The sequence below is a fragment of the Protopterus annectens genome, chromosome 10.part0 (genome assembly GCF_019279795.1).
Source record: "Protopterus annectens isolate FY-2018-M chromosome 10.part0, PAN1.0, whole genome shotgun sequence".
In the NCBI taxonomy this organism is placed as follows: domain Eukaryota; kingdom Metazoa; phylum Chordata; order Ceratodontiformes; family Protopteridae; genus Protopterus; species Protopterus annectens.
The window spans coordinates 196752634-196777066 of NC_056744.1; the positions used below are offsets into that span (position 1 = coordinate 196752634).

The 24433-nt window shown below is 39.8% G+C and overlaps 1 protein-coding gene across 1 annotated transcript in view; it reads right to left on the bottom strand.

Moving 5' to 3' along the window:
* The window catches only part of LOC122814119 (extracellular calcium-sensing receptor-like), a 168120-nt gene that overhangs the window by 37304 nt on the left and 106383 nt on the right, over positions 1-24433 (bottom strand). The window contains exons 3-4 of the mRNA XM_044086735.1: positions 17751-17978; positions 16302-16425 (exon numbers count right to left, since the gene is read on the bottom strand). Coding sequence (XP_043942670.1) covers positions 16302-16425; positions 17751-17978 — 352 coding nt within the window. The remainder of the gene's footprint in view (positions 1-16301; positions 16426-17750; positions 17979-24433) is intronic.

Sequence of the window (24433 nt, forward strand, 5' to 3'; positions counted from 1 at the left end):
CCAGGACAGTCATGTCTCTAATGGTATGATATGTGATACAGAGATCACCCCTCAAAAGTCTATATGACACTGAGTAATAGGATAGAGCTTCCAACCTCTTTTGATAGCTTAAGAACTTTAAGTTTATGACCTTTTTGGTTAGAAACCTCTAGGCTCTTTCTAATTGTTAGAGATGTTTATTGAGATACATCCCAAAGGGGGCAATGTATTGGATAACTGGACTGTTCAATGTTGAGTACAGTGATGTGATTACCTCTTTAGATACTGATTATAGCTGGAGTAAACAAAATGATTTCCTGACAATTGTTGTTATATGATGGTTAAAAGAGAGGGTGCTATCAACCCAAGTGTGAAGGCTGCTAACCTAGCAAGATAGGATTTTGTAAATAATTTTATGTTGTAAATATTAACAGGATCCATAGGCTTGTGTAACAAATCTATGAAAATTGTGTTATAGTCTGAGCTTCAAAAATGTAATCACAGTGCACCCTGCTGGAAGAAAGCTGATAAGTTAAGCATTTTAGGACTGTTTGATCTTAAGCTCGGGAACAGGATGTCTGGACTAAGGAATTCTTTTTATTGTCTTAAGACAAGAGTTAATTACTAGATTTTACATGTAAAATGTCTTTTATTACTGTGGCTTCCTGCAGGTGCAGATTACAAAAAGAAATGTAAATTTTAAGTTCTGTGAGCCTGGGAAACTAAATCAGAACTGTTAAGAATGATGTAATCTGAAATGAGTCAGCAGTACTGTGTTATCAATTTAAGGACAAAAAGAAAGGAGTGCATTTTGGATTTTGTCTGAAGCTGGCATCAGCTCACCAGCACTTGCTTTGCTCTGTAAGGAGGACCTTAGACTTTAATATTTCCCTTAGAGATAGATAGAAATAGTAAGACTAGTCTAGCTGTTTTCTATATTTATGTCAGACTATCCTACAACATTGTTTTAAAGTTCCTGTGATTTCTGAACTCTTAATTAGCACTGTGTTGAATTGATGAGATTTCTCTTGTGTTTTTATTATTTATTATTAAATATTTTTAATCTTTCAACTGTGGCTGCTTTGTGTAGAGATAATTTAAGCGCTAGAGTACTTGCACATATTTAGTGAAACTGTCCAAGCCACTCCAATAGTCTTGCTGCTCAGTCACATTTGCTATTTGGATAACAGTAAAGTAACACAGTGAATTTGGTCACCCTTTGGGAAGGGCCGTATAGTAGCTGATAATAGTTGATGGCGGTGATTTCTGCCTTATAGTTTGGGCAGAAAGGGGGCACAGCTGGAGAACCTGTACCAGCCTTCCCCAGAAGTGTATATATGTTTGTATATAACTCATATCTCAAAGTGTGTGTGTGTGTGTGTGTGTGTGTGTGTGTGTGTGTGTGTGTGTGTGTGTGTGTGTGTGTGTGTGTGTGCGTGTGTGTGCGTGTGTGTGTGTGAGGGGTCAGCTACTGGGGCAGGGACATGAAACACTGGTTGGACAAAGAGGGTGCTGGAGGTTTTGGCTTGACCACTAGGCTGAGATCTGTACCCTATAGCTGTGCCAGTGAGGAGTCTTTTTGAGGACCTGGAGAAAAAGGGAGAAACCAGACCCAGACTGACTGTGATCTATGTGTGCTCTTAAGGGAAATTGTACTTTACTGTGTGTGTGTGTACCTGTTATCCCCACAATGTGCACACCCCTCACTGGTGATAGTGGTGTGGATTGAGGCACTTGATTACTAGACCAGTGCACAGGCTTCACATATTAATTGTTTGATAGTGGTATGATATCCACATCTGATATTAAATGTTTGATAGTGGTGAGTTAGCCATATCACTTACTAATTAGTTTGTAGTGGTGTGGATAGTGAATTCCTGTAGCTTGTGTACAGTTATCACTGAAGATGTTTTTGTACTCTAAGTCAGCCATACAGTGAACATTCAGAGTTCAGATCACAATTATTTTATTTCTTTTGTTAGCTTAGTTAGAATGGAAATCTCAACCTTTCTGCAGAGGACTTCAAAATCCATCTGGAGCTAAAGAGACTTGAGTTGGAGGCCAGGCATTTAGAAACAGAAGCAGCAGAGAAACTGACATGTCTACAGGCTGAGGAGAATGAGAAACTTCTAAGCCTGGAAGCTGTGGAGAAGGAGAGACAGAGGCAGCACAAAAAGGATATGCTGACTCTTCCCCAGAGTCATGGAGGTAATGGGGAAAGGAGTAACCGGACACCAGAAGCACAAAATGTCAGTAAATGTCTTCTGCAGTTTACAGAGACGGATAATGTTGATAGTTTCAATCATATGTTTGAGAGGGCATGTAAACAGTATGATGTTGACCAAAGGCTCTGGGTGTGGATTCTGACCCCCTTACTCCATGGTATAGCTGTAACTGTATTGTCCATGATATCTGTTTTTGAATTTTTTGATTATACTGCTGTGAAGAATTGTTTGCTAGAATTTTTTAAGCTACTACCTGAAACATATAGGAAAATGGTTTGTGAGAGTAGGCGCAAGGCAGATGAAAGTGTGTGTGAATATATTGCAAAACTAAGCACTTATTTTCATAGGTGGGTGAGTGGATGTCAAGTCACCACTTTTGAAGGTCTGGCAAATGTTTTGGTGAGGGAACAAGCCCTTAGCACTTTGTCTGAGGACATGAGGATCTGGTTAGCTGATAGACAATGTGCTACTTCAGATGAGTTGAGGAAGAAGGGAGACCTATGCCAAGCAAACAGAACATCACTGCACAGGAAAGGGACAACCAGTGCTGCTCATGGGTCTAAAAGAACCCATGGTGGGCAGCCCAGACAGCCCCAGAAGAATATGCTAGTAGCAGGTGAAGCCTCTAATCCAGTTACACATCCAGGATCTAGGCTTACATGTTTTGTATGCAACCAGTGAGGCCATGTGGCATATAAATGTCCATGGAGGCAAGGTGGGAAACAAAAGGTGAGGGAGACAGTAAGTGGGAAAGACAAAATACCAACAGTAGGTTGTCTTGAGACAACAGGGGTACTAAACTCAAAAAACGAATAGTCCCTGCTGGATAAAGCACCTCCAAAGAAGAAATGAATGCACAAATGGAAAGACAAGAAGGTGCACCATATGCTGCAAAACGTGAATAAAAATCTTCTCCTTGATGTAGTAAAACACTTTTATTGTATCAAACAATAAAACAGCTGCAAAGTAAGCGCTTTCGCGTTATAACAAACGCTTCATCAGACATGGGGTACTAAACTGCCATCCTGCAGATGTCCTGATAGGGAAGGATTTGGATGAGGCAGTACCATGTGTTAATGCAGTTACACACAGTCAGGCTTCAAGACAAGCATGTGGTTCTGGTAGCCCGGGGAGACCCGGACAGACCTCATACTTGCAACCAAAACTGGTGAGGTGGTTACTTCAGGGAGGAAGCTACCCTGTAGCAGTGAGACTGAAGGTAAGTCACAGCTGCTTGTGGGTACTGATGTTCCCTTGGACAGAGTGACTGCAAAGGTAGAGGTGAGTAGGAGTACCCAGGCTGACAGTGAGGCACCACTGTCAAAAAATGCCAGAATTCCTGTGAAAGGGGAGCTGGGAAGGGTTACTAAGATAGAGTTGAGACATGCTCAGCTCTCAGACCCTACATTACAAGACCTGAGGCAGCTAGGTAGTGAGGCACTTGATTCTCAGGGAAGGGGGTATCTGTATACTGGGATGAAGGGCTACTGTATAGAGAGTGGACCCCTGAGGGAGGGCTAGAAAGTGACAGAATACAGCAGTTGGTAGTGCCTACAGCCTACCGTCTGGTGCTTCTAGACATAGCCCATGATATTCCCTTTGCAGGTCATATGGACATAAAACATACGAAGAGACATATTATGCAGAACTTTTATTGGCCTGGGATTTGCAGAGATGTAACAGGGTACTGCAAGACCTGTGGGCAGTGCCAAAAGGTAGGCAAGCCAGGAGACAAGGTGAAAGCTCCTTTGATGACTTTGCCTGTCACTGAAGAGCCTTTTCAGAGGGTAGCTATGGATATTGTGGGGCCTCTGTGTACCCCATGTTCCACAGGGAAACAGTATATCCTAGTGGTAGTAGGTTATGCTACAAGATACCCTGAGGCAGTGGCTTTGTCCTCCATTGAGGTGGAAAAGGTGGCAAATGCTTTGTTAGAGATTTTCAGCAGGGTAGGTTTCCCAAAAGAAATACTGACTGACAAAGGTGACAATTTCATGTCAGACCTGCTGACTTGTCTGTGGAAGTACTGTGTGGTGAAGCACCTAAAGGCTGTACCCTACCATCCCTAGACTAATGGTCTTGTTGAGAGGTTAAACTCTACAGTCAAGTCCATGCTACAGGCATTTGCAGACTAGTTTAGGAGGGATCGGGACAAATATTTGCCCCATCTGTTGTTTGCTTAGAGAAAGGTTCCCTAGGAATCCACAGGTTTTTCACCCTTTGATTTGCTGTATGGGCATAGGGTGAGGGGGCCTCTAGATTTAATTTGTGATGAGTGGGAAGGTGAGTGTGAATCTCACAAGGAGTCTGTTGTGGAATATGTCCTAAACCTCAGGACTAGGCTCAAGGAACTCATGGGCTTGGCCCAGTAGAACCTGGCAGAAGCCCAACAACAGAAAAAAGTGTGGTATGACAGGAATTCTTGAGCTAGAGAGTATGCTGTAGGCAGCAGGTGATGATTCTCATTCCTGTCAGACACAAGCTGCAAGCAGCTTGGGAAGGACCCTACAAGGTGGAAAGGAAGGTCAGTGATGTTAACTACATGGTAGAACTGCTAGGCAGGAGGCAGGGTCTACACAGGTAAAAACTGCACTGTCCAAAGTCAGGAATACAGCTTCTGTTGTAACCTAATAATATTCCTGGCTGTGTTCTGCATGAATTACAAAGTAAAGTGGCACCACACCAGAGTACCCTGTTCAATCACAGCCTCATTTCAGACTTTGGCTAGGCAGGAGGCAGGGGCTCAAATTGTACAAAGTTAGCATGATGAAACTTTACCATGATAAGGGAGGCCCTTGTGCTGAGTATTTGCAGTGGATTGCAGGAGAAGTCTGAGAGAGAACTGGTGACTGATCTCCTCAATGAGGTTTGGACTGACACCTCAGTGGAAGGGGTAGGAATATCCCAGCAGCTATCTCCTACCCAGGTTTGAGAAATCTGAGCAGTATTACAGGAGTTTAGGGACATGTTCACTGGGAAACCAGAGCGCACCCACCTATGGCAGCACAAGGTGGATACAGGACCCCAAAGACCTATTAGATAGGCCCTTATAGGCTGCCTGAGAGAGTCAAACAGACTCTGAGGGAGGAAATGCAGGAATTGTTGGAACTAGGGGTAATTCAAGAGTCCAACAGTCCCTGGGCCTCCTCTGTGGTGCTGGTGCCAAAGAAGGATGGCAGCACCAGGTTCTGTGTGGACTACAGGAAATTAAATAGTCACACAAATTGTCAGATGCTTACCCCATGCCTAGGTCGGATGAAACCCTAGAGCATCTGGGTGGGGCTAACTATCTTACCGCCATCGATCTTACCAAGGGTTACTGGCAGGTGCTCTTGACTCCCAGTGCTAGAGAGAGGACAGCCTTTGTGAATCCTTTTGACTTGTATGAGTTCGCAAAGATGCCCTTTGGGATGGAAAATGCCCCAGCAACTTTCCAGATGCTGATAGATCATATCCTAGCAGAAGTGGGAGGGTATTCCGTGCTTACATAGATGATATTGGCATCTACAGCTATTCCTGGCAAGAACACCTTCAACATTTCAGGGAGGTGCTGGCAGACTACAGAGGGCTGGGTTGACCATTAAGCCCAGCAAATGTCAGGAGGGTATGGCAGAGGTCTCCTACCTGAGACATAGAGTGGGGAGTGGTAAGATCAGGCCAGAACCTGCCAAAGTGGAAGCCATTCAGACCATGGCCTGCATCTGTTACCAAAAAGCAGGTGAGGGCATTCTTAGGAACAGCAGGGTACTACAGAAATTTTGTCCCCTGTTATAGTACCATAGCTGCTCCCTCACAGACCGGACAAGGAAAAAAAGACCAGATAAGGGAGTGTGGACCACAGCATGTGAGCAGGCATCCCAGAAGCTTAAAGAAACTTTGGGATTACCCCCTGTGTTAGCCAGTCCAGATTACAGCAAATAATTTGTTGTGTTGGTGGATGTTTTGAACCATGGGATGGGGGCTGTACTTAGCCAGATTTCATCAGAAACTTCAGCCTTATCTGTATGGAAGGAAATTCACTGTAGTTACAGATCACAACAAACTAAGACAGCCTGTAAAATGCCAAGCTGATAAAATGGAGTCTAGGTTTGCAAGCATATATGTCTGTGCAGCACCGCAGTGGGATTAGCAATGCCAACACAGATGGGATCTCAAGACAGGGAATGGGGTAAGGTATACCCAGATAGACCTAGCCTTCTCAAGCAATGTTTCTCAAGGGTCACTTAAAAATCTAGCTTGAGTTCTCAAGGGAGGGGGATATGTGAAGGCTGCCAGCCTAGATAGGATTTTGTAAATAATTCTATGCCATTTAAATATTAATAGGATCCACAGGCTTGTGTAACAAATGTATGAAAATTGTGTTATGTTCTGAGCTTCAAAAATGTAACCACAGTGCACCCTGCTGGAAGAAAGCTGATAAATCAAGCATTTTAGGACTATTTGATCTCAAGCTCAGAGACAGGATGTCTGGACTAAAGAATTATTTCTAGTGTCTTAGGACAAGTGTTAATTACTAGATTTTACATGTAAAATGTCTTTCATTGCTGTGGCTTATTACAGGTGCAGATTACAAAAAAAAAACGTAAATTTTAAGTTCTGTGAGCCTGGGAAACTAAATCAGAACTGTTAAGAATGATGTAATCTGAAATGACTCAGGAGTACCATGTTATCAATTTAAGGACAGGAAGAAAGGAAATCATTTTGGATTTGTCTGAAGCTGGCATCAGCTAAACAGCACTTGCTTTGCTCTGTAAGTAGGATCTTAGACTTTAGTACTTCTCTTAGAGATAGACAGAAATAGTAAGATTAGTCTAGTTGTTTTCTATATTTATGTCAGACTATCCTACAAATTGGTTTAAAGTTCATGTGATTTCTGAACTCTTGATTGGCACTGTGTTGAATTGATGAGATTTGTCTTGTGTTTTTATTATTTATTATTAAATATTTTTAAACATTTTAACTGTGGCTGTTTTTTGTAGAGATAATTTAAGCTCTAGAATAATTGCATGTATTTAGTGATACTGTCCAAGCCACTCCAATTGTCTTGCTGCTCAGTCACATTCACTATTTGGATAACAGTAACATTACACAGTGAAATTGGTCACCTTTTGGGAGCGGCCATATAGTAGCTGATAACAATGGTTGGTGACAATGATTTCTACCTTATAGTCTGGGCAGAAAGGGGGCACAGCTGGAGAACTGTGCCAGCCTTCCCCATGAGTGTCTGTATGTTTGTATATAACTCATATCTCAAAGTGTGTGTGTGTCAGCTACTTGGGCAGGGACACAAAACACTGGTTGGGCAGAGTGGTTGCTAGAGGTTTTGGCTTGACCACTAAGCTGAGATCTGTACCCTATACTTTGCCAGTGGGGAGTCTTATTAGGGATCTGTAGAGAAAGGTAGAAGTCAGCCCCAGACTGACTGTGATCTCTGTGTGCTCTTAAGGGAAATTGTACTTTACTGTGTGTGTGTGTACTTGTTATCCCCCCGATGTGCATGCCCCTCACTGGTGTTAGTTGTGAGGATTGAGGCTCCTTGATTACTGGGCCAGTGCACAGGCATCATACCAAGTACCTAAGTCCCTAACTACATTTTCATTTTGTATAGGTATGTTGTCTAGAGAGTATGGTGAAGGAAAGGGGTTGTCTAACAAAAGTGATGATATTACACTTTTTAATATTTAGTTTTTGCCAACATTTGGTACACATAGATATTATTCTGGAGGGTTTAGGTGTCATACGGTTACTTAGCAACACCCCACATTTTGCAATAATCTGAAATCCTTGTTAGCCGTAGATCTTGCTTCTCTGTTTGGAGCTCTGACACATAAATACCAAAAAGGGGAGATCGTGACACCTAGCCCTGAGGGACATCACTGGTCATTTTCATACTTTCTGATGAAGCACCTCTAACTTGCACTGTGTGGGCTCTGTCTTTCAGCCAGTTTTCTATTAATATTGCCACATACGGGTTGATATACAAAGCATTTAGCTTTTGTATGATGACAGCATGGAGTATGTTGCCAAAGGTCTTAGCCAGGTCAGGCAATGCAATGTGTATTGCATGGCCACAATCTACAGCCTCTATTGCCCTTTTGAAAACTTGCAAGATTAAATAAACAGTAACTACCCTTCACAAAGTCAAAGTGATGGAGATTAAGTCAAACATGATTCCTGATATCATAGTTTATGAGGTCAGTTAGAATAAGTTCCATGGCTGCAGATAAGGCTTGTAAAGCTGATAAGTCTGTTATTACCTGGTCTGATTGCAAGGTCACCCTTACGGAGATACATCACCACTGACATGCACCAGTAATCAGAGACAAAACCAGTAGTTAACTAAGGTCAAACAATTTGAATAATGTGTCTGTAAAGGGATTGTTTATTAATTACCTGATGTATATTGTCAGGACATATGGAAGACATATTTTTGATTATGGTTAGCACTTTCAGTAAATGATCTTTAGAGAGAATTTGGAGAGTAAGTGATTGAGATATTGTGGGACTATGAATTCAAGTCTCATGAGTCAACCTGGCACTAAATTTGTTTGTAAGAATATTGGCAATGTCATTTGGGTCAGCCTTGGGGTCTCATACAGTGTGGGGTATTGTTTTATTTATTTATTTATTTATTTTAAGTTTTCTAACATAGCTAAAGAAGAATTTCTAATTATCTTTGGCTTTAGAGGCCAGCCTAAGTTCATGAACTCCTTTAGAGTACCAGATAATGTGGTCAGTTTTTTTTTGTAATGCTTTTTAATAATATAGTTGAAAAGATGTGTTTTGTATCTAATAAATGATTTAAATAGTTTATTTCTTTTATCAAATAGTTTATTTATGTTGGTAGGCCACCAGGTTAGCTTGTTTTTTGAATTTCTAGTGTTACTTAGTTATGGTAGAGGCTACTAGCGCTGTGCATTTTTTTTATGCGGACGTACAATTCCTTAGTAAAATGTGGAGGTATGAGAAAGTGTGGTTGTAACTGAATTTTGATATTTCAGCACACAATACATTGAGTTTGTCACATTTGTAATCAAATTTGGTGGAGTTTGCTATAGGAGCTCTTGGGAGATTAAAGAAGAAGGTTACAAGTTTATGGTCAGATGTCAGTGTGAAAGGAGACAGCAGAGGACTAGTGCAATAAGTGGCCATGTTTGTAAGAATTAGGTCCTGAATATTGTGCCATAAAGTAGGTTTATTTACCAGCTGCCCAAGGGAATTTTGGTTTATCAGGTCTAGAAAGTTTTGGGCATGTCCGACATTTGAGATATAGGTGTCCCAGTTTATTGAAGGGTAGTTAAAGTAATCCAAAATAAGTTTTTGCTAATAGGGAGATCATTTAGAACACCTAAGAATCTTACATGGTTATCAGGGAACAAAGAAGGTGTTCTGTAACAAGCTTTTAATTGGTAATTAATCCTACTTAGAGTGATCTGTAGTTCAGTAAATTACATTTTTGAGTCTGTAGATACTTTTCAAATATGGATAACTGGATGTCAGACTTCTGTCCTTCAGACTTCTGCACTTTAACTTGAGAATTATCTGACACGTATAAATTTCTAATCCTGTTTCTCTTAGACACCTTATGCTTTGATTGATATGCAGCTCCTAGACAATTTTCACTGTAAGATAGAGGTATGCCTAACTGATTACACTGATCCTGCTCTGAACTCAGCTCTTTGCGCATTAAATTAGTTACTTTTATCAAATAAATGTATATTTATTCTATGAACTTGTAAAACTTAAACCTGGATATAGAATAATGATCAATCCTTCACATTTTCTACAATAGCAGCCTCTGTGTGACCCTTTCATACATTAATTTTACACTTTGCTTTAAAAGTGTATGAAGTGCTGCATACCCTGGAAGTGAGAAAAAAGAACTAATAACACAGCCACACATCCATTATGTGCTCTGTAGGGTAATGTTTGCTGATGTGCACTGCATTAAATGCTGTAGAGTGAATTTTGTTGTTGAGTAAAAAGTTAAACACTATTAAAGAGATGACAAGCAGCAGCTGTCTCTGAAGCTTGGAGAGATTCAGCAAACTCCATTGTTACTTCTAGGTGGTATAACTTAAAGGTCATTATGTTCACAGGGGAGGTATGAGCAAGGAAGTTGCCTTATAATGGAAATAACAGAAACTATTTCTCATAAGAAATTCTATAGACAATTTTCTGATTTTGTTGTTAGAACACATGTAAACTGATCTCATGTCTACCAAACAAATATCATACATGGAATAGTGTGGCCCTTAAAGCTGACTCAAAATATGGGCACAAAATATTTACTGTACAGTGAAATGATGCACTTATTGAAGGCATGCCGGTAATAGAAGGAAGGGTTCATGTGAATACAAGGAGCCAGTGAATATCTTAAGTTGAGCAAAGTTATTTTGGACAAAGAAAGGAGGCATCTTATACTTACTCAAGGTTTTGCTGCTTGTGGTTAATTTTGATGCACCAGAATGCTCATCTGTTTATTGAAGTATGATATACTTGAATACACAAAGTTTGAAAAGATACTTTATTCCAGTCTGTGCAACCTTGGAGGCAATATATTTATTGCCATGGAGTACGATGACAGAGCCTTCACATCAGTGGTTGCAAAGAGGCTTGCAGCCTACAAAAGCACTTTTTTGAAACTCACTACAGATAGAGACTATTCCTTGACTTGAGTGATTGGCAACAAGATAGTGGTCAAACAGTGCATGCTTTCCTTTTCTTCATAGAAAGATAATATTGCAGATTACAGCCACTTCTATTTTATTTAAAATTTGTTGACCAGGAAAGTCCAACTACAACAGAGCTTATTTTCAGCAGAGGCCCAGGATGAAATGCTTCAGATGTATGTCTTTGGATTGTGGGAGGAAACTGGACTACCTGGAGGAAACCCATGTGAATGCAGAAAAAACATGCAAACTGCACACAGAAGGCACCCCATCTAAGAATCGAATCGGAGAATCTCTTGCTGTGAGGTAACAACATTAACCTTTGCACCACTGTGCCACCCATTCACTGTACCCACCATTCTAGTTAATTGTTAAGGTCTTCTGGGAGCTAGTAATAGTTATTTTTGTGGCAGAAGGGTAATTCCTGCTATTTCTGGTGAGTTACCACTGTTTTTGGTGCAATAACTGCGTTTTCTGATTGGTTCTTTTGTTCTTCTTGCTCATTTACATTGCACAGAGCGGTGCTTATTTGCTGTCTTTATCTGAACTTGAAGACTGCGTAAAGCTTCACTCTGTACATACTTGGAGAGTTACAAAAGTGGCATTCTCACTCCATTTTAATCACAGAAGATGGAAGATACTTTCACTCATCTGCACTTAAATTCACCTCTCATTACTGTGTACAAGTGTTATTTTTACACATTTTACTGAATCAGCTATCTTTCTTGCTCATATGTGTTTCTTTCCTGAAAATGTTGCGGATTACAACCACTTCTAGTGAAGTGTTTGGATATTCATGGAGCTAGTAGTCATTATTCTGGTGATAGGAGGGTAAATCCTGCTTATTCTGGAGTCATCACTATTGATTGTACCCTAGCTGTTTTCTGTTCGGCTCTTTTATTCTTCTTTCTGATTTATGTGCAGAGAGGCATTTAGCACATTATTGACATAACGTGTGCCCCACAGACATAGGCTGCTCAATCCCAAATCTTCATAATACAAGTTAAATCACAAGTGTAGTATACTGCACATGACTGTGCAATGTGTTGCACAGTGCACCTTGCATGTAACCTTGAAGCCGGTCATTATTATTGTGTCCTAGATGGTAAACAGATGCCCCCAGTAATGCTGAAATCATGGCTAGCTATTAAACAGCTTCTCATGGTATCACTGAACCTACAGCTTAAAATCCATCTATTAAACTACAATTTGTAAATTTCTGTCCTCTAAAGTATAAATTAAGTGCTAAAAATATTCTGGTCAGCATGGAAGATCCACTTTTTTTTACTCTGTTGACAGCCTTATAACAGTTGGAATCCTGAGGCAGTATACAAAGTACATTATGATCACGGATAATGAATTCTTTCTCATCCCAAATAACCCTGTCTATGAGGAAGCAATTATGTAACAAATATGGATACTTTCACTCAATACACACACGAGTCTGAAACATAATATAATATCTTATACTGATGCAATAAAAAATCTTACCAAAGCCTCCTAGACTCATTAGGAGCAAGCAACTATATAACCCAAACATCACACCACATCCAGTAGAAAGTTACTGCAGGCTAGACAGATGCAAAATCAGTTAATTTGTCTACTTTTCCAACAAAAATGTTTTGGTGATCAGTGATGCCATAGTAAGGCACAGTGAATCTTCACTCATCAGGCCTAACAAGAACAAGGTGACAATGATCTGCCTTTCAGGTGTCATGACTGAGGATGTCTCTAGGACTCTCGAGTCCCTATCGCCAGACAGATATTATTATGACTTGGCAGTTGTTCATGCAGTAATGAATAATTTGAGGAACAGTGGAATGTGTGATTTGCACAGAGCTATGTCACAGCTCTCAGGCTTTTCACTAGTACAGTCAAGACTTTGGAAATTGGCAGAATCCTTCCTTCTTTGAGAATGATACCTATATACAAATATAATAATTGGCTTTAAAAATTGGATGACTACTTGGTATCATTCTAGGAAATCAGGTATGTGCCAGCATGTAACAAGATGTTTGTTAGTCCTACTCTGAAAAAGACAGCCTCCACCATTGTTCCAAGGCTTCTGCATACTAGCTAAAGCCTTTGCTGCTCCCAAAATGCCTTTTTAAGAAGAGTTCAGCTAATGAGCGTTCCAAATAATCAATGGATCAAAATCAAAACATGACTAAATCAAGGTATCCCTGCTCAATTCCCAAAGTCTCAACAATAAATTGCCTGACCTTGAGATACTTCTGCACTTGGAATGCATCCATGTATGTGTAATCATTTAAATCTAATTTTAATGTCCAGAAGGCACCCCTACACACATTAAACTTGTTTGTGCATAACATGCTGTCAGATATAAAGGCATTTGCAGAGGCCTCCTCATAATTGTTAGAGAACATATCATATAGACAAATCCTTAGAGACTCACAGATTGAACTTAATGAACTCCAAATCACAATCAAAAAGTTAACTTTCAGTTTATTGCATGTTACAGGGTGCCTTCCATGTCCCCTGAGGTCCATATTTCTTTTAGGGGACATTAACTACCTCTCAGTAACCTGAAATACCTATATTTCCAATGTGACACATACCCAAAAGATTTTGGATTTTGGATTTAAGAAATAAAAACTCTATAGATCAAACTGTTACTACTTTCACTAGAGGATGTAACACTCACAGATACAGCTTCCCAATGCAGAAACCCCAATTTGTCCCTCCTCAGTGAACTCAGACCATATGCTACTCACCTTCTCCCTCAGAACCTCTAAACCATTTGTAATCAATTCAGAATTCAAGGATTTCAAATGTGTAAATCACATCAAACTTTATAATGAGGTCTTCAAATTCACTTTTAGTATCAATTCCACAGATATGGCCTCAGCAAATAGGTTCACAAATGAGTTCTATACCCACATAGACAAATGTATAGAACAGGAAGAGCCTGCCACAACTAAATATAATGGGAGATTCAAGAGTAAACCATCCTGGTGAGCCACTGATATAAACAAAATTTACAATAAAAAATACTCATTAAAGTTTACAGTAAGTTCAAATGCCTCCAGGTCAAGGAGAATATTAAATAATCTGACTAGAGCACTAAAAGAATGCTATTAAGTCTATGAAAGCCTTCCATGAAGAAAGGTCAGACTTAGAAGACAAGGACAGTTAAAAATCCTTCTTCAACTACATTAGAAAATGAAGAAACAGGGCCAAAAACTGTACTGAATTCATACCAAGTGGCTCCACATTCCTGGACCCTGTGGACATTGCCAATATCCTGGCAGTTAAATTCGGTGCAAATTTTACCTAAGAACCAACTATTGAAATACCTGCTATCCCTGACTCCATCAACCCCACCCCCCTTTCTCTACTAAGGAGCATGTGCTGAAAGTCCTATCAAAAAACAAACACACCTTCGCCATGGGAGCAAATAATATACATGGTTGCATAAAAAAATATAATAAACATGTTGAGACAGTACCACTCCTTTAACTATTTTACTTGAGTCTATTACCTGGTTAATGTCCTGATGGAGCGTCACACGGCAATGGTGATGCTAGTCTATAAGGCTGATGGTCCCGCCACAGACTGGGAATTAGAGGCCCATCAGTCTCATAAGTCTTATCTGCAAGGCTATGAAACTCATTATAACCAACCTTATAAATTTCAACATTAAAATATCATCAAGCTTAACCCACAGCAATTTGGAGTTAAAAAACATAAATCCTGTCTAATGACTGGAGCAAAGGTAAGACAAGCTGAATACAGTAGCCACTCCAGCCATATGGCATGCATTGACCTTCTTAAAGCTTTTTACACCACCCCACATGCTAACATTGTTAATAAACTATAAACACTACAAATGTAATATGGATAGCCAGCTGGCTTAATGACAGGACAGACCAATTGCAGGGTGAAAGAGCAAGAAAGTAACTAGTGGTATCCCAAAGGGATCAGTGCAAGTCCTGCCTTTGTTTGGCATTTACTTTTCCTAATTCCTGACCAAAAACAAGATGTCTGCCTAACTAAGTCTGCAGATGACTGTAAGTTGTGATCCTTGTCAAGTTGTCCTCTGATGCCCAAGGTTTATAACAAGAACCAACACTTATGAATACCCGGTGTACCAAAAATGGACTCATATTAAAGGCAAAAAAGTGCAACATAATTGCTTTTGCTGGAAACCCCTTACACTATTTTAAAGTATTTAATGTTCCCCACTTTAAAAAGAGAATAGGGTAAGAATTCCCCATCTTTTGACCATCATATAACAACAGTGGTCAAGAAGTCCTTCCACATGGTGCAACTACTTTCCAAAAGAAATACCATCCATATCAAATGAGGTAATCACCCCCCTTATACTCAGCACTAATCAGACCTATTATAGAATACAAAGCCCCCTTTGAGAATCTCACTAGACATATTAAACAATCCAAAATACCCCAGAAGCTCCTGATAAAGAAAACTGTGGGCTTAAAGATCTTAATTTACCAGGAAAGACTTTAGGCACTGTCCATTTACTCTGTATCTTATAGAATCACAAGATGGGATCTGTGCCTTGCATTCTGAGCTATTAGAGACCCAGAGATCTAAGCTCCTTTGTACCTTTACAAATCAAACAGTTTAACTAGCACTAGGAACAAGAACCTAAGTATATATCAGCAGATCAATACAATGAGATAGAGAGACAGATAGATTACTCAGCACCTCCCCAACCTCTGTAAAAAACTACCACTTCAAATCAAATGGAGCGATATACTATTTTCCTTCAAAAGGGACATGCATGATTGAGTCAATGCTCATAAATTCATTCCAGGCCTGACTGGCCTAGCCTTCCCTGAGAGAGGAGGTTCAGTCTAGGGTGGGTTCTGACAAGGCAAAATGGTTGCAAGATTCAGCAGCCTTGAATATTCTCATGATTCCTATGACACCTATGATGCAAGCTAATAAAGTAGATCCTATTAATGGTCCTGATGAGAGGAGCTGTAAAGATGCTAAGGCTGTTCTTACTACCTGGTAAAGGAAAAGGAAATGGAAACAGGAATAAAGCATAGCAATAGAATTATGAGGGAAAACTAATTGCTCAACTTGAGTAGAATAATGTCTAATTTTATAGAACAAGCATATGATCTACACACAGCAGAGCACTGGGTGCCAGAGTTATGTTAACAGGTTCAGGTAGTGGCTTCATGTAAAGCTTGAACTCACCTTTTTTAGCAAAAACTACCTAACGAGACCAAGCAGGGAAAAGAGAAGACAATAACTACAACACCTTTATAGAAACAAACATGTGCAATGGAGAGCACATACAAAAACAAGCATAAATCATATGGCTTCTTCTAATGGACACTCCTGACATTGTTTTTATTAATATTTATATTACCATTTATATATTTCCAACAGTAAACGATTAAACTAGCTTTTACTTTGCAATGCTCACCTGTTTGGTTTGATATTTCCCCCTCAGAACACTCAATGCAATCAAAACAGCATATGGGCTGCCCCTTACGAGCAGATTTCCTATATCCTTGGCCACAGCTTTCACTGCAAACAGATTGTGGGACCTGGAAATAAGAAGGGAAGAAAGATAATCCAATTTTTTTGTAGTATAATGTCCATGATGATGAAGAAAAGTAATGAGTTCTCAAAGTTCTCAGACAGCCTGTAGCCACCTGGCTCAGTGTTTTGACACTCATCATTTTTTGCTGGACCTCTTTTAATGGTATGTGGTATGTGGGATGTCAGAACTACTGAATGACTTTAGAGATTCTATTGTTATGTCATCCACTTGGAACAGAGTTAATACCAGCTAAATGTATATTGAGTGGCAACAAATACATGAATAATTTTACCAAATAAAATAACTAGCATGACTTTTCACAGACAAGCTACTGCCAGAAGAAAGTTTTATTTATTACTGTAGATAGTATGCTGGGCATCATTCATCTGATGTAAAATGTGATTTACACAACATGAAATCTGAGCTCCTTCACTGCAGTTCACCCTATACCTGATTGTGAAGCTGAGATGAAGACATTTGGCAGTTCCTTAAGGAACACTTTACAAAATAGGGGTGTGGGATTAAATGTGCCTGATGTATAAATATAATTAATGGACCTCTGCATCATTTATTGGGGATTTTCTCAGATGCAGGGGTTGGATTTGGGAAATGACATTTAAAATAAATGTTTAATATTTCTATCTAAAGATTTAATGCATATGGTTCATTGCAGTGTTATATTAGACATTGACTGCTGTGTTAAACATTAGTTTATCTCACATAACTGCTGTAAAGAATATGATATAAAACTTGGGGACGGCCTTCTTAAAATTGGTGTTGTATGCCAGTAACATATATATATATATATATATATATATATATATATATATATATATATATATATATATATGTGTGTGTGTGTGTGTAAAGATGAATATAGCAAATATCCTGACTCACTGAATGAACACTTACAGAATATTATGCTTCCTTTGGTAGGTAGGTCACTTGTAGAAAGTTAGTAGCATTTAACTATATTCAGAGACTGAAAACATGTTTTTATTAAACTGTATTCTGGCCTTAAATGTAAAATTTCCTTCGGAATGTTTTAGAATCTGATAGAAGAAGATGAAGAGGAAACACGTGAGAAATGCAATCATCTGAGTGGATTAGTTTGCAGTACTACTGGACATTTTATCATTCACCAGGTCAGTATACTGAAAGTTTGCAAGACTGTATTTCAATAAATTAAATAAGGGAAATGGGCACCCAGGCACTTCCAGTTTAACCACCCATAACACACAGCAGCTGCATAAGCAAATAATGCCAAAAAAGGAAATAAAGTAAACAATGTCAAATTATGCACCTCACATTGTAAATATCTGCACTAACCTTTGCAGCGCCATCACTCCACAGAATGGCTCTTGGGTCTATTTGAATCTGCTCATCAGCGGGAGCCCATGACTTGAAGATGCCTACTTTTACAGTCTTGCTCGTTCCATTTACGAAACACTGAAAGTTTTGGATGTCATACTGGTTTGGCATATCACCATTCATGTCAAAATAGACAGCCTGACCTGCTGTATTCGTAAAATTAACATCCTTTATAAAGCTGAGAAGCTGAAGGTATATAAAATGTGTACAGAGGTTTAATTAGACTGTACAAATGTGAAGTAACTAAAATAGTTCATCTGTTATAAATTCAGCAGCACACTCTTAACACTTACTACTTCCATTAAGGTTTCCATAACAATTCTGCAGTATTCTGGAAATGTTTTTCATGGCGTGTCTTAGAAAATAAATGAATCATGCAGGTCTTGTTAATAACCTTTATGGGGTCTAGATTACTTATATGGCAGTTGCTCAGCTGAAAAGTACTAGCAGCCTAAACAAAATGACTGCTGGAACCACCACATCCACAATGGAACTAAGAAAATGAACTCCAAGACTGCTCTACCACTAAGAAATGAAGAACACCACTGTAACATATTTTCATTGGCTGTCTTGTCCTTCTGACACTGCTGTTTCTGGCCCAGTGGCTGTTAGCTATGTATCTATGTTCCCCCACCTGCTGTGTCCATTTTGGAATTATATAACATCTGGTTATTTTACAAGACATATAGTACAAAACACATGGCCCCTAACTTGTGATATGTTAAGGATGGATTAACAGGTGGTATTTTAAATGACTATACAATTTTCCATGTTCTGTCATCTACCAAAAGTGCCCTGCACACAGCCTGGCTGTCTTATGGGGGTAATAAAGAAAACTGCACAATGCTATTCCAAGTGTCAACTCTACATAATCTAGAACTTCTATCAGCTTGACAGCTGAATTCTGAATGGCACAAAACGTCAGTTTGTGTTTTGATTTACAGTGTTTTGTTACTAATAGCTTGTGATTTAATTTACAGTGTTTTGTTACTAATAGCATGTGATTTGATTTATAGCAATTTGTTACTAATAGCCTGTGATTTCATTTACATTGTTTTGTTACTAATAGCTTGTGAATTCATTTACAGTGTTTTGTTACTAATAGCTTGTGATTTGATTTACAGTGTTTTGCTACTAATAGCTTGTGATTTGATTTATAGTATTTTGTTACTAATAGGTTGTGATTTGACTTATAATGCTTTGTTACTGGCACTAGTGCTTTTACTCATGCATATGCACCAATAGTTCCTTTGCAAAGTATCTTCGCCAGTATTCTAAGGATGTCAGCTATAATTATTCATCTAGGATTTTTAATTTGGAGCTCATTCTCATTCTTTTAATTTGATAAAAGCAACTACAGCACCATAGTTGCAATGTCGGTCACCTCAAAGTATTGCCATATACCTCCTGAATATCTTTAGATCAAGCAGAATATATTCTGTGGCACCTACAATACGCATGTTTAAATGTCTCTCTTTAAGTTCACCCCTATGGACAAACACATACTGTAATTATGATAGAAATGTGACACGTGCATTTTCTATATATCAGTGTTTAATGAAGTGTAATCATGAAGTGATGCCTGGTAGATGGGATTTAGTTCTTCTATTAAAGCAAAACACATTGGAGGGAATTCAATAGAGCCTACATGGATTGATTTTCCATGTAGGCATAGTGGCACAGAGCTTACACGGATGTAAGCAGCCATGCGATCCAGTAAACAGAGCAGAGGGGCATGCACAAGCTTGAGGACACAGAAGTGTCCATGGCATGCAAATTGCATGCAAATGAGGGTGCTGGAGTAAACCAGCAAGCAAATAGGCAGTCCTGCTGACCCCATGTTGGTGTCCAAAGTGTACACGGAAAATTTCAGTGTACAAGAAAGGAAAAGTGTTACAGGGGCTGTAAAAGCCCATTTAGAAGGTCAGAAATTGCATAGTAAGCATGTATATGTACAAAACTTTGCCCTGTGTGTCTAAAACATCATGCAACATAATGTAATAAATATTTTTTTAATGTCCATAATAGATTTGCATGGCAAGCAACAGTGTGCAAATGTGCTGTCATGCAAATAATATATATTAAAAAGCATAAAAACTAAAACTAAGAAATATGTGAGAATAATGCATTATAGGGCCCTTCATGGAGCATGTAAAATGGTACATTTCAGTGATGGCTAAGGAAGAAGGCCCTGGAATAGTGAAGTTTCCAGGTTGTGTGCATAGATCTGTATGGAAATGAGCTGGGGTTACCTAATAGCAAAAATGGACTACTGTGTCCGCAAATAATATCCATGTAGCAGCAGAACCATGTTGGTCTCCACAGAACAGGTAGCTGACATCAAAATGGGGTGTGTCACTGTATGTTTAAGCTGATTGGAGCTCAGCAGCACCTGTTTGCGTGGCACGCTGTGCAGCTAAGCAGGAAGGTGTGTCCAGTGCTGTTAAGCTTTGTTTAGCTGCAGGGCATGTGTTTTAGCTAGTTTGAGCTATGCTAACCATGCCTGTGCATGGGGGTGTGCCAGTCTGCTGAACAGTGTTTATACCAGCACCATTGGTTTGTACACCTCACTGCAGTGCTTAGCAGGGAAGGCAGTTAAAAAAAAGCTAATTGCCTGAGAAAGCCAACCATGTATAAAATACTGATAATCCCTGTCCCACTTACAATGGGCCATTCATACCCCTTAGTGATGTATCTGGCAGGTGGAATGCATCATAGTTATCCAATCACACAAGCTGCATCTGCAGTAGAGCACTATAAAGTATGCATACACCCTACAATCTGATTTTCCCCCCATAATCTGCACTATTGGAGTAGAGCCATGGAAATTTTAACAGACAGAATACTAGAGTTTGCTGCTGCTCTGCTACATCTGTATGTGTTAGAGCGTGAGGTCAGTGCTGCTGCCACTGACAATAGGCCTAGACTGAGAAGTAGAATAGTTTGCAGGCCCGGGGTAACTTTCCAGGAGCTACATGAGTTGGAGAGTGTACAGCACTATGGGGTGGACAGGGACGTACTACAAGAACCCACTGAGCTTTGTCACCCTCATCTCAGACCCAGAGCCAACAGAGGGGAACCAATCCCAGTGGAAACAAAGGTATCTGTAGCCCTTAGAATACTAGCTACAGGTACTTTCCAAAAACCAGCTGGGGACATGATGGGGGTCTCACAGACATCTGCATCCAGGGTACTTCACCAGTTCCTGGCTGCCATGCAAACACATGCCAGTGAGCACATTTATTTACCCCACACCCCTAAGGAGAGGGCTAGCAGTTTGTATCTCTTCTACCATGTAGCACACTACCCTGAGGTATTGGGTGCCATAGACTGTACTCATGTACACATTAAAGCACCGCTCGGTGAGGAGGGTAGAGTCTACATCAACCGCAAGGGGTATCACTCCATCAAGTGCTAGGTCATATGCAATGCCCAGGGCATTATCATGAATGTGTGTGCTGGCAGCTCTGGCAGTTATTACGACTCCCATATCTGGCACACATTACAGCTGTACCAGATGTTTGCCATGGGGCACATCCCATATGGCCATCTACTGGGGGATGATGACTATGCACTAGAACCATAGATGATGACACCCATCAGAAATGCACACACACCTACTGATGAATGCCATAATGAGGCACACGCACAAACTAGGAACATCACAGAGCATGTGTTTGGGCTGCCCAAGTTATGGTTCCGGTGCATCAATATAACTGATAGAGCTCTGCAGTACTCTCCAGCCACATGTGCACAGACGTTCACAGTATGTGCCATGCTGCACAATATGATCCTGTGGAAACAGCTGTGGCAGGATCATCACAAGGAAGGGGCACACAGCCCCCCAACAGTGCAAAGTTCTCCAGAGCCACACCCACAGGGGTCTCAGAGGAGGAACTCCCCTGAGGCTGTCCCTGTAGACAGATGTAGGCATGTCCAGTATGCCCTGGCCTTGGCAAAAAGGCAACACATAGCACATGCACTGACAGCCTAGGGTCCTAGGGACTGACACCTAACTCTGACTCGCATACGGGTCTATATTATATTCTCGAAAGCCGACAATATCGAAGCTGATATTGTTGACATGAGAATAGCGAAAGTGCACAACACTGAACATGTAAACGGAAATCTCCATAAGGGGAAATTTCCATTTACTGCAATGTAGTGCAGTCTCAGAGATGGTATATTTAAGTAGTGGGGGATGTGGGGGTGCAATGGGCCTTGCCCCCCTGCTTATACTTTTTTTCTTTTTTTGTTGTTTTTATAAGTTTGATGTTTGAAGACATCGACCATATGGTGTTCGATGTTTTCAACTGTTGATCTTATAATATAGCCCCCTCGCATACATAGTAAAAAGGATGCCAACCACACAAGACAACCTGTACCTCATCATGTATTAGCTATTTACTGCATGCATCAGACAGATTCAGCCCTGAAAAACAGGTATCTCAACTGCTGCTTGCACAAGGTAAGTCACTCTCCTTTACAACAAATGTATGAGGTACTAGACTATGGTAGCATATGTATGGACCTGCTGCATTTATGCAAGGGAGTAGAGTGGGCAAGTGGGATACTTGCAGAGAACAAAACAGCTATGTGGGACAACAGGTACTCTGTCCAGTAGTGACTAATCCATAATATGCAATAGGCTACAAGGTATCAAAACCCTTGGCAGTATGTAAAGGAATTGCCAAACAGTGGGATCATGGTACAGACGCATGACTCTCAATGCTACAATCCCCTATCCCCACCACATCAGTGTTCACATACAACTGCAGTAGCACAGTATGTTGGCAAGGATATATCAGCAGACCACACACTCCCATGGCTGTCCCAAACAACCCAGCGATATGTCCTATTTTCCACAATATGCATGGGTCAAAGGGTATATGTCTGTCTGCTGTTCATAGGTTCATAGGTTCATAGGTTCATACTAGGCTATCTGCCCAAGGGCATTTACAAGCCTAGCCCATAGTTTTGTGGCTTACGCCACCCCTTTAGTATGGGGAACTATACCCATTATTTTGCTGTGCCTTTTGTTGATAGTGGGAGGAATTAAAGCACATTTTATGGTGGCAGTTGTGGCTCAGCAGGCTAAGTACATTAGCATGGTTGATGGTGTTCATGGTTCAATGCTGGCTGCACCTACAAATTTTGCATGTGAGGTACTCCTTTGGTACAAGTCCCACAGACTGTCAATATGTACAATCTGTTACTACAAAAAAGCTGGACAAAGCTGGAGACAATAGAGGGACAGAGGGCCAAACCTGCAGACATTATACATGCTCTGAGTAACTGAATGTAGCTAGTATAACAGCAGGTTGCAACAAGTTAGAGAAGCAGAAGACCACAGATGAAGAATCCACTTAAAACACCAGTTTATTGTACCTCTAGCACTTCGGCAACCGCCTTCAAGGAGTATAAAACATCACATAACTTACACAGTACATATACCCTAATACATCTAACAATTAAACAATTAGCCTAAACCAATTAATCAATAAACATTAAAAAATACTTAATACTGCTTCCTCATCAGATAATGAACAACATAAAGTTGGTACTAATTATGGAAGTAAGGGGTATAAGTATGGAAGTAAGGGGTATAAGTTAGATGTTAGAACTCAAGAGAAAATACTAGTTTATTTTGTCTCTACATCTAGTGTTTTCAGTGATGTTTTAATACATATTGTTAAACACTACTGGAATGTTTTGTTTAGATCAATGGACCTGAAAATTTATTGTCTAGATCTTTAGGTATTTCATTTCGTAGAGGTAGGAATTTAAAAGATATCTTGGTACACAATAAATTTAAATATCCCACTGAGACACTGCAGTATAGGACCATGCAGAGACTAGGAACTTCACCCTGTGGTCATTGCAATGTTTGTCATTATATTGTTCCAACTTTTAAGTATATAAATGGCCATGTATTTGAGGCTAAAATATATATAGCTGTAATACTCAAGGTATTATTTATGCGTTGAAATGTCCTTGTAACCTTGTATATATAGAAGAAAGTAAAAGGAAGTTTAAAACTAGACTGCAGGAGCATGTCAGGAATATTATAAATAATAAAGAAGCTAGTCTTGTTAAACATTTTATGCTGGCTCACAATTCTAATCCAAATGGGTTATAAGCCACTATCTTAGAACATATTGTGAAAGGTGTATTTTCTGATGATTTGTATAAAAAGAAGTTGTTATATAAAGAAAGTATTTTCATTTTGAAATATGACACTTTATTTCCTCAGGGTCTGAATGTGGAATGTAACTGGAGGCTTCTTATCTGATGAGGAAGCAGTATTAAGTATTATTTAATGTTTATTGATTAATTGGTTTAGGCTAATTGTTTAATTGTTAGATGACCCATGCAATTGATAGGTATCACTCATATATCACATTCAGCACACAGGCAGGGAATCCCTTTGACAAAATATCAGGGAGGTGCTGGACTGTTGAATCAGGTGCAGCAGCCAGTTGGCTGCAACACACAAAATCCCAGACTGGAGTACAGGTAGGTCTGGCCTGAAGTCACCTTGTAAGTACTGACCCTCACCTTGGGCATGCTTCTACTTGAGCACATGTCTGATGCTTCATATGCCTAAAGAATCGACGTGAAAATATGTCTGCTATGTATAC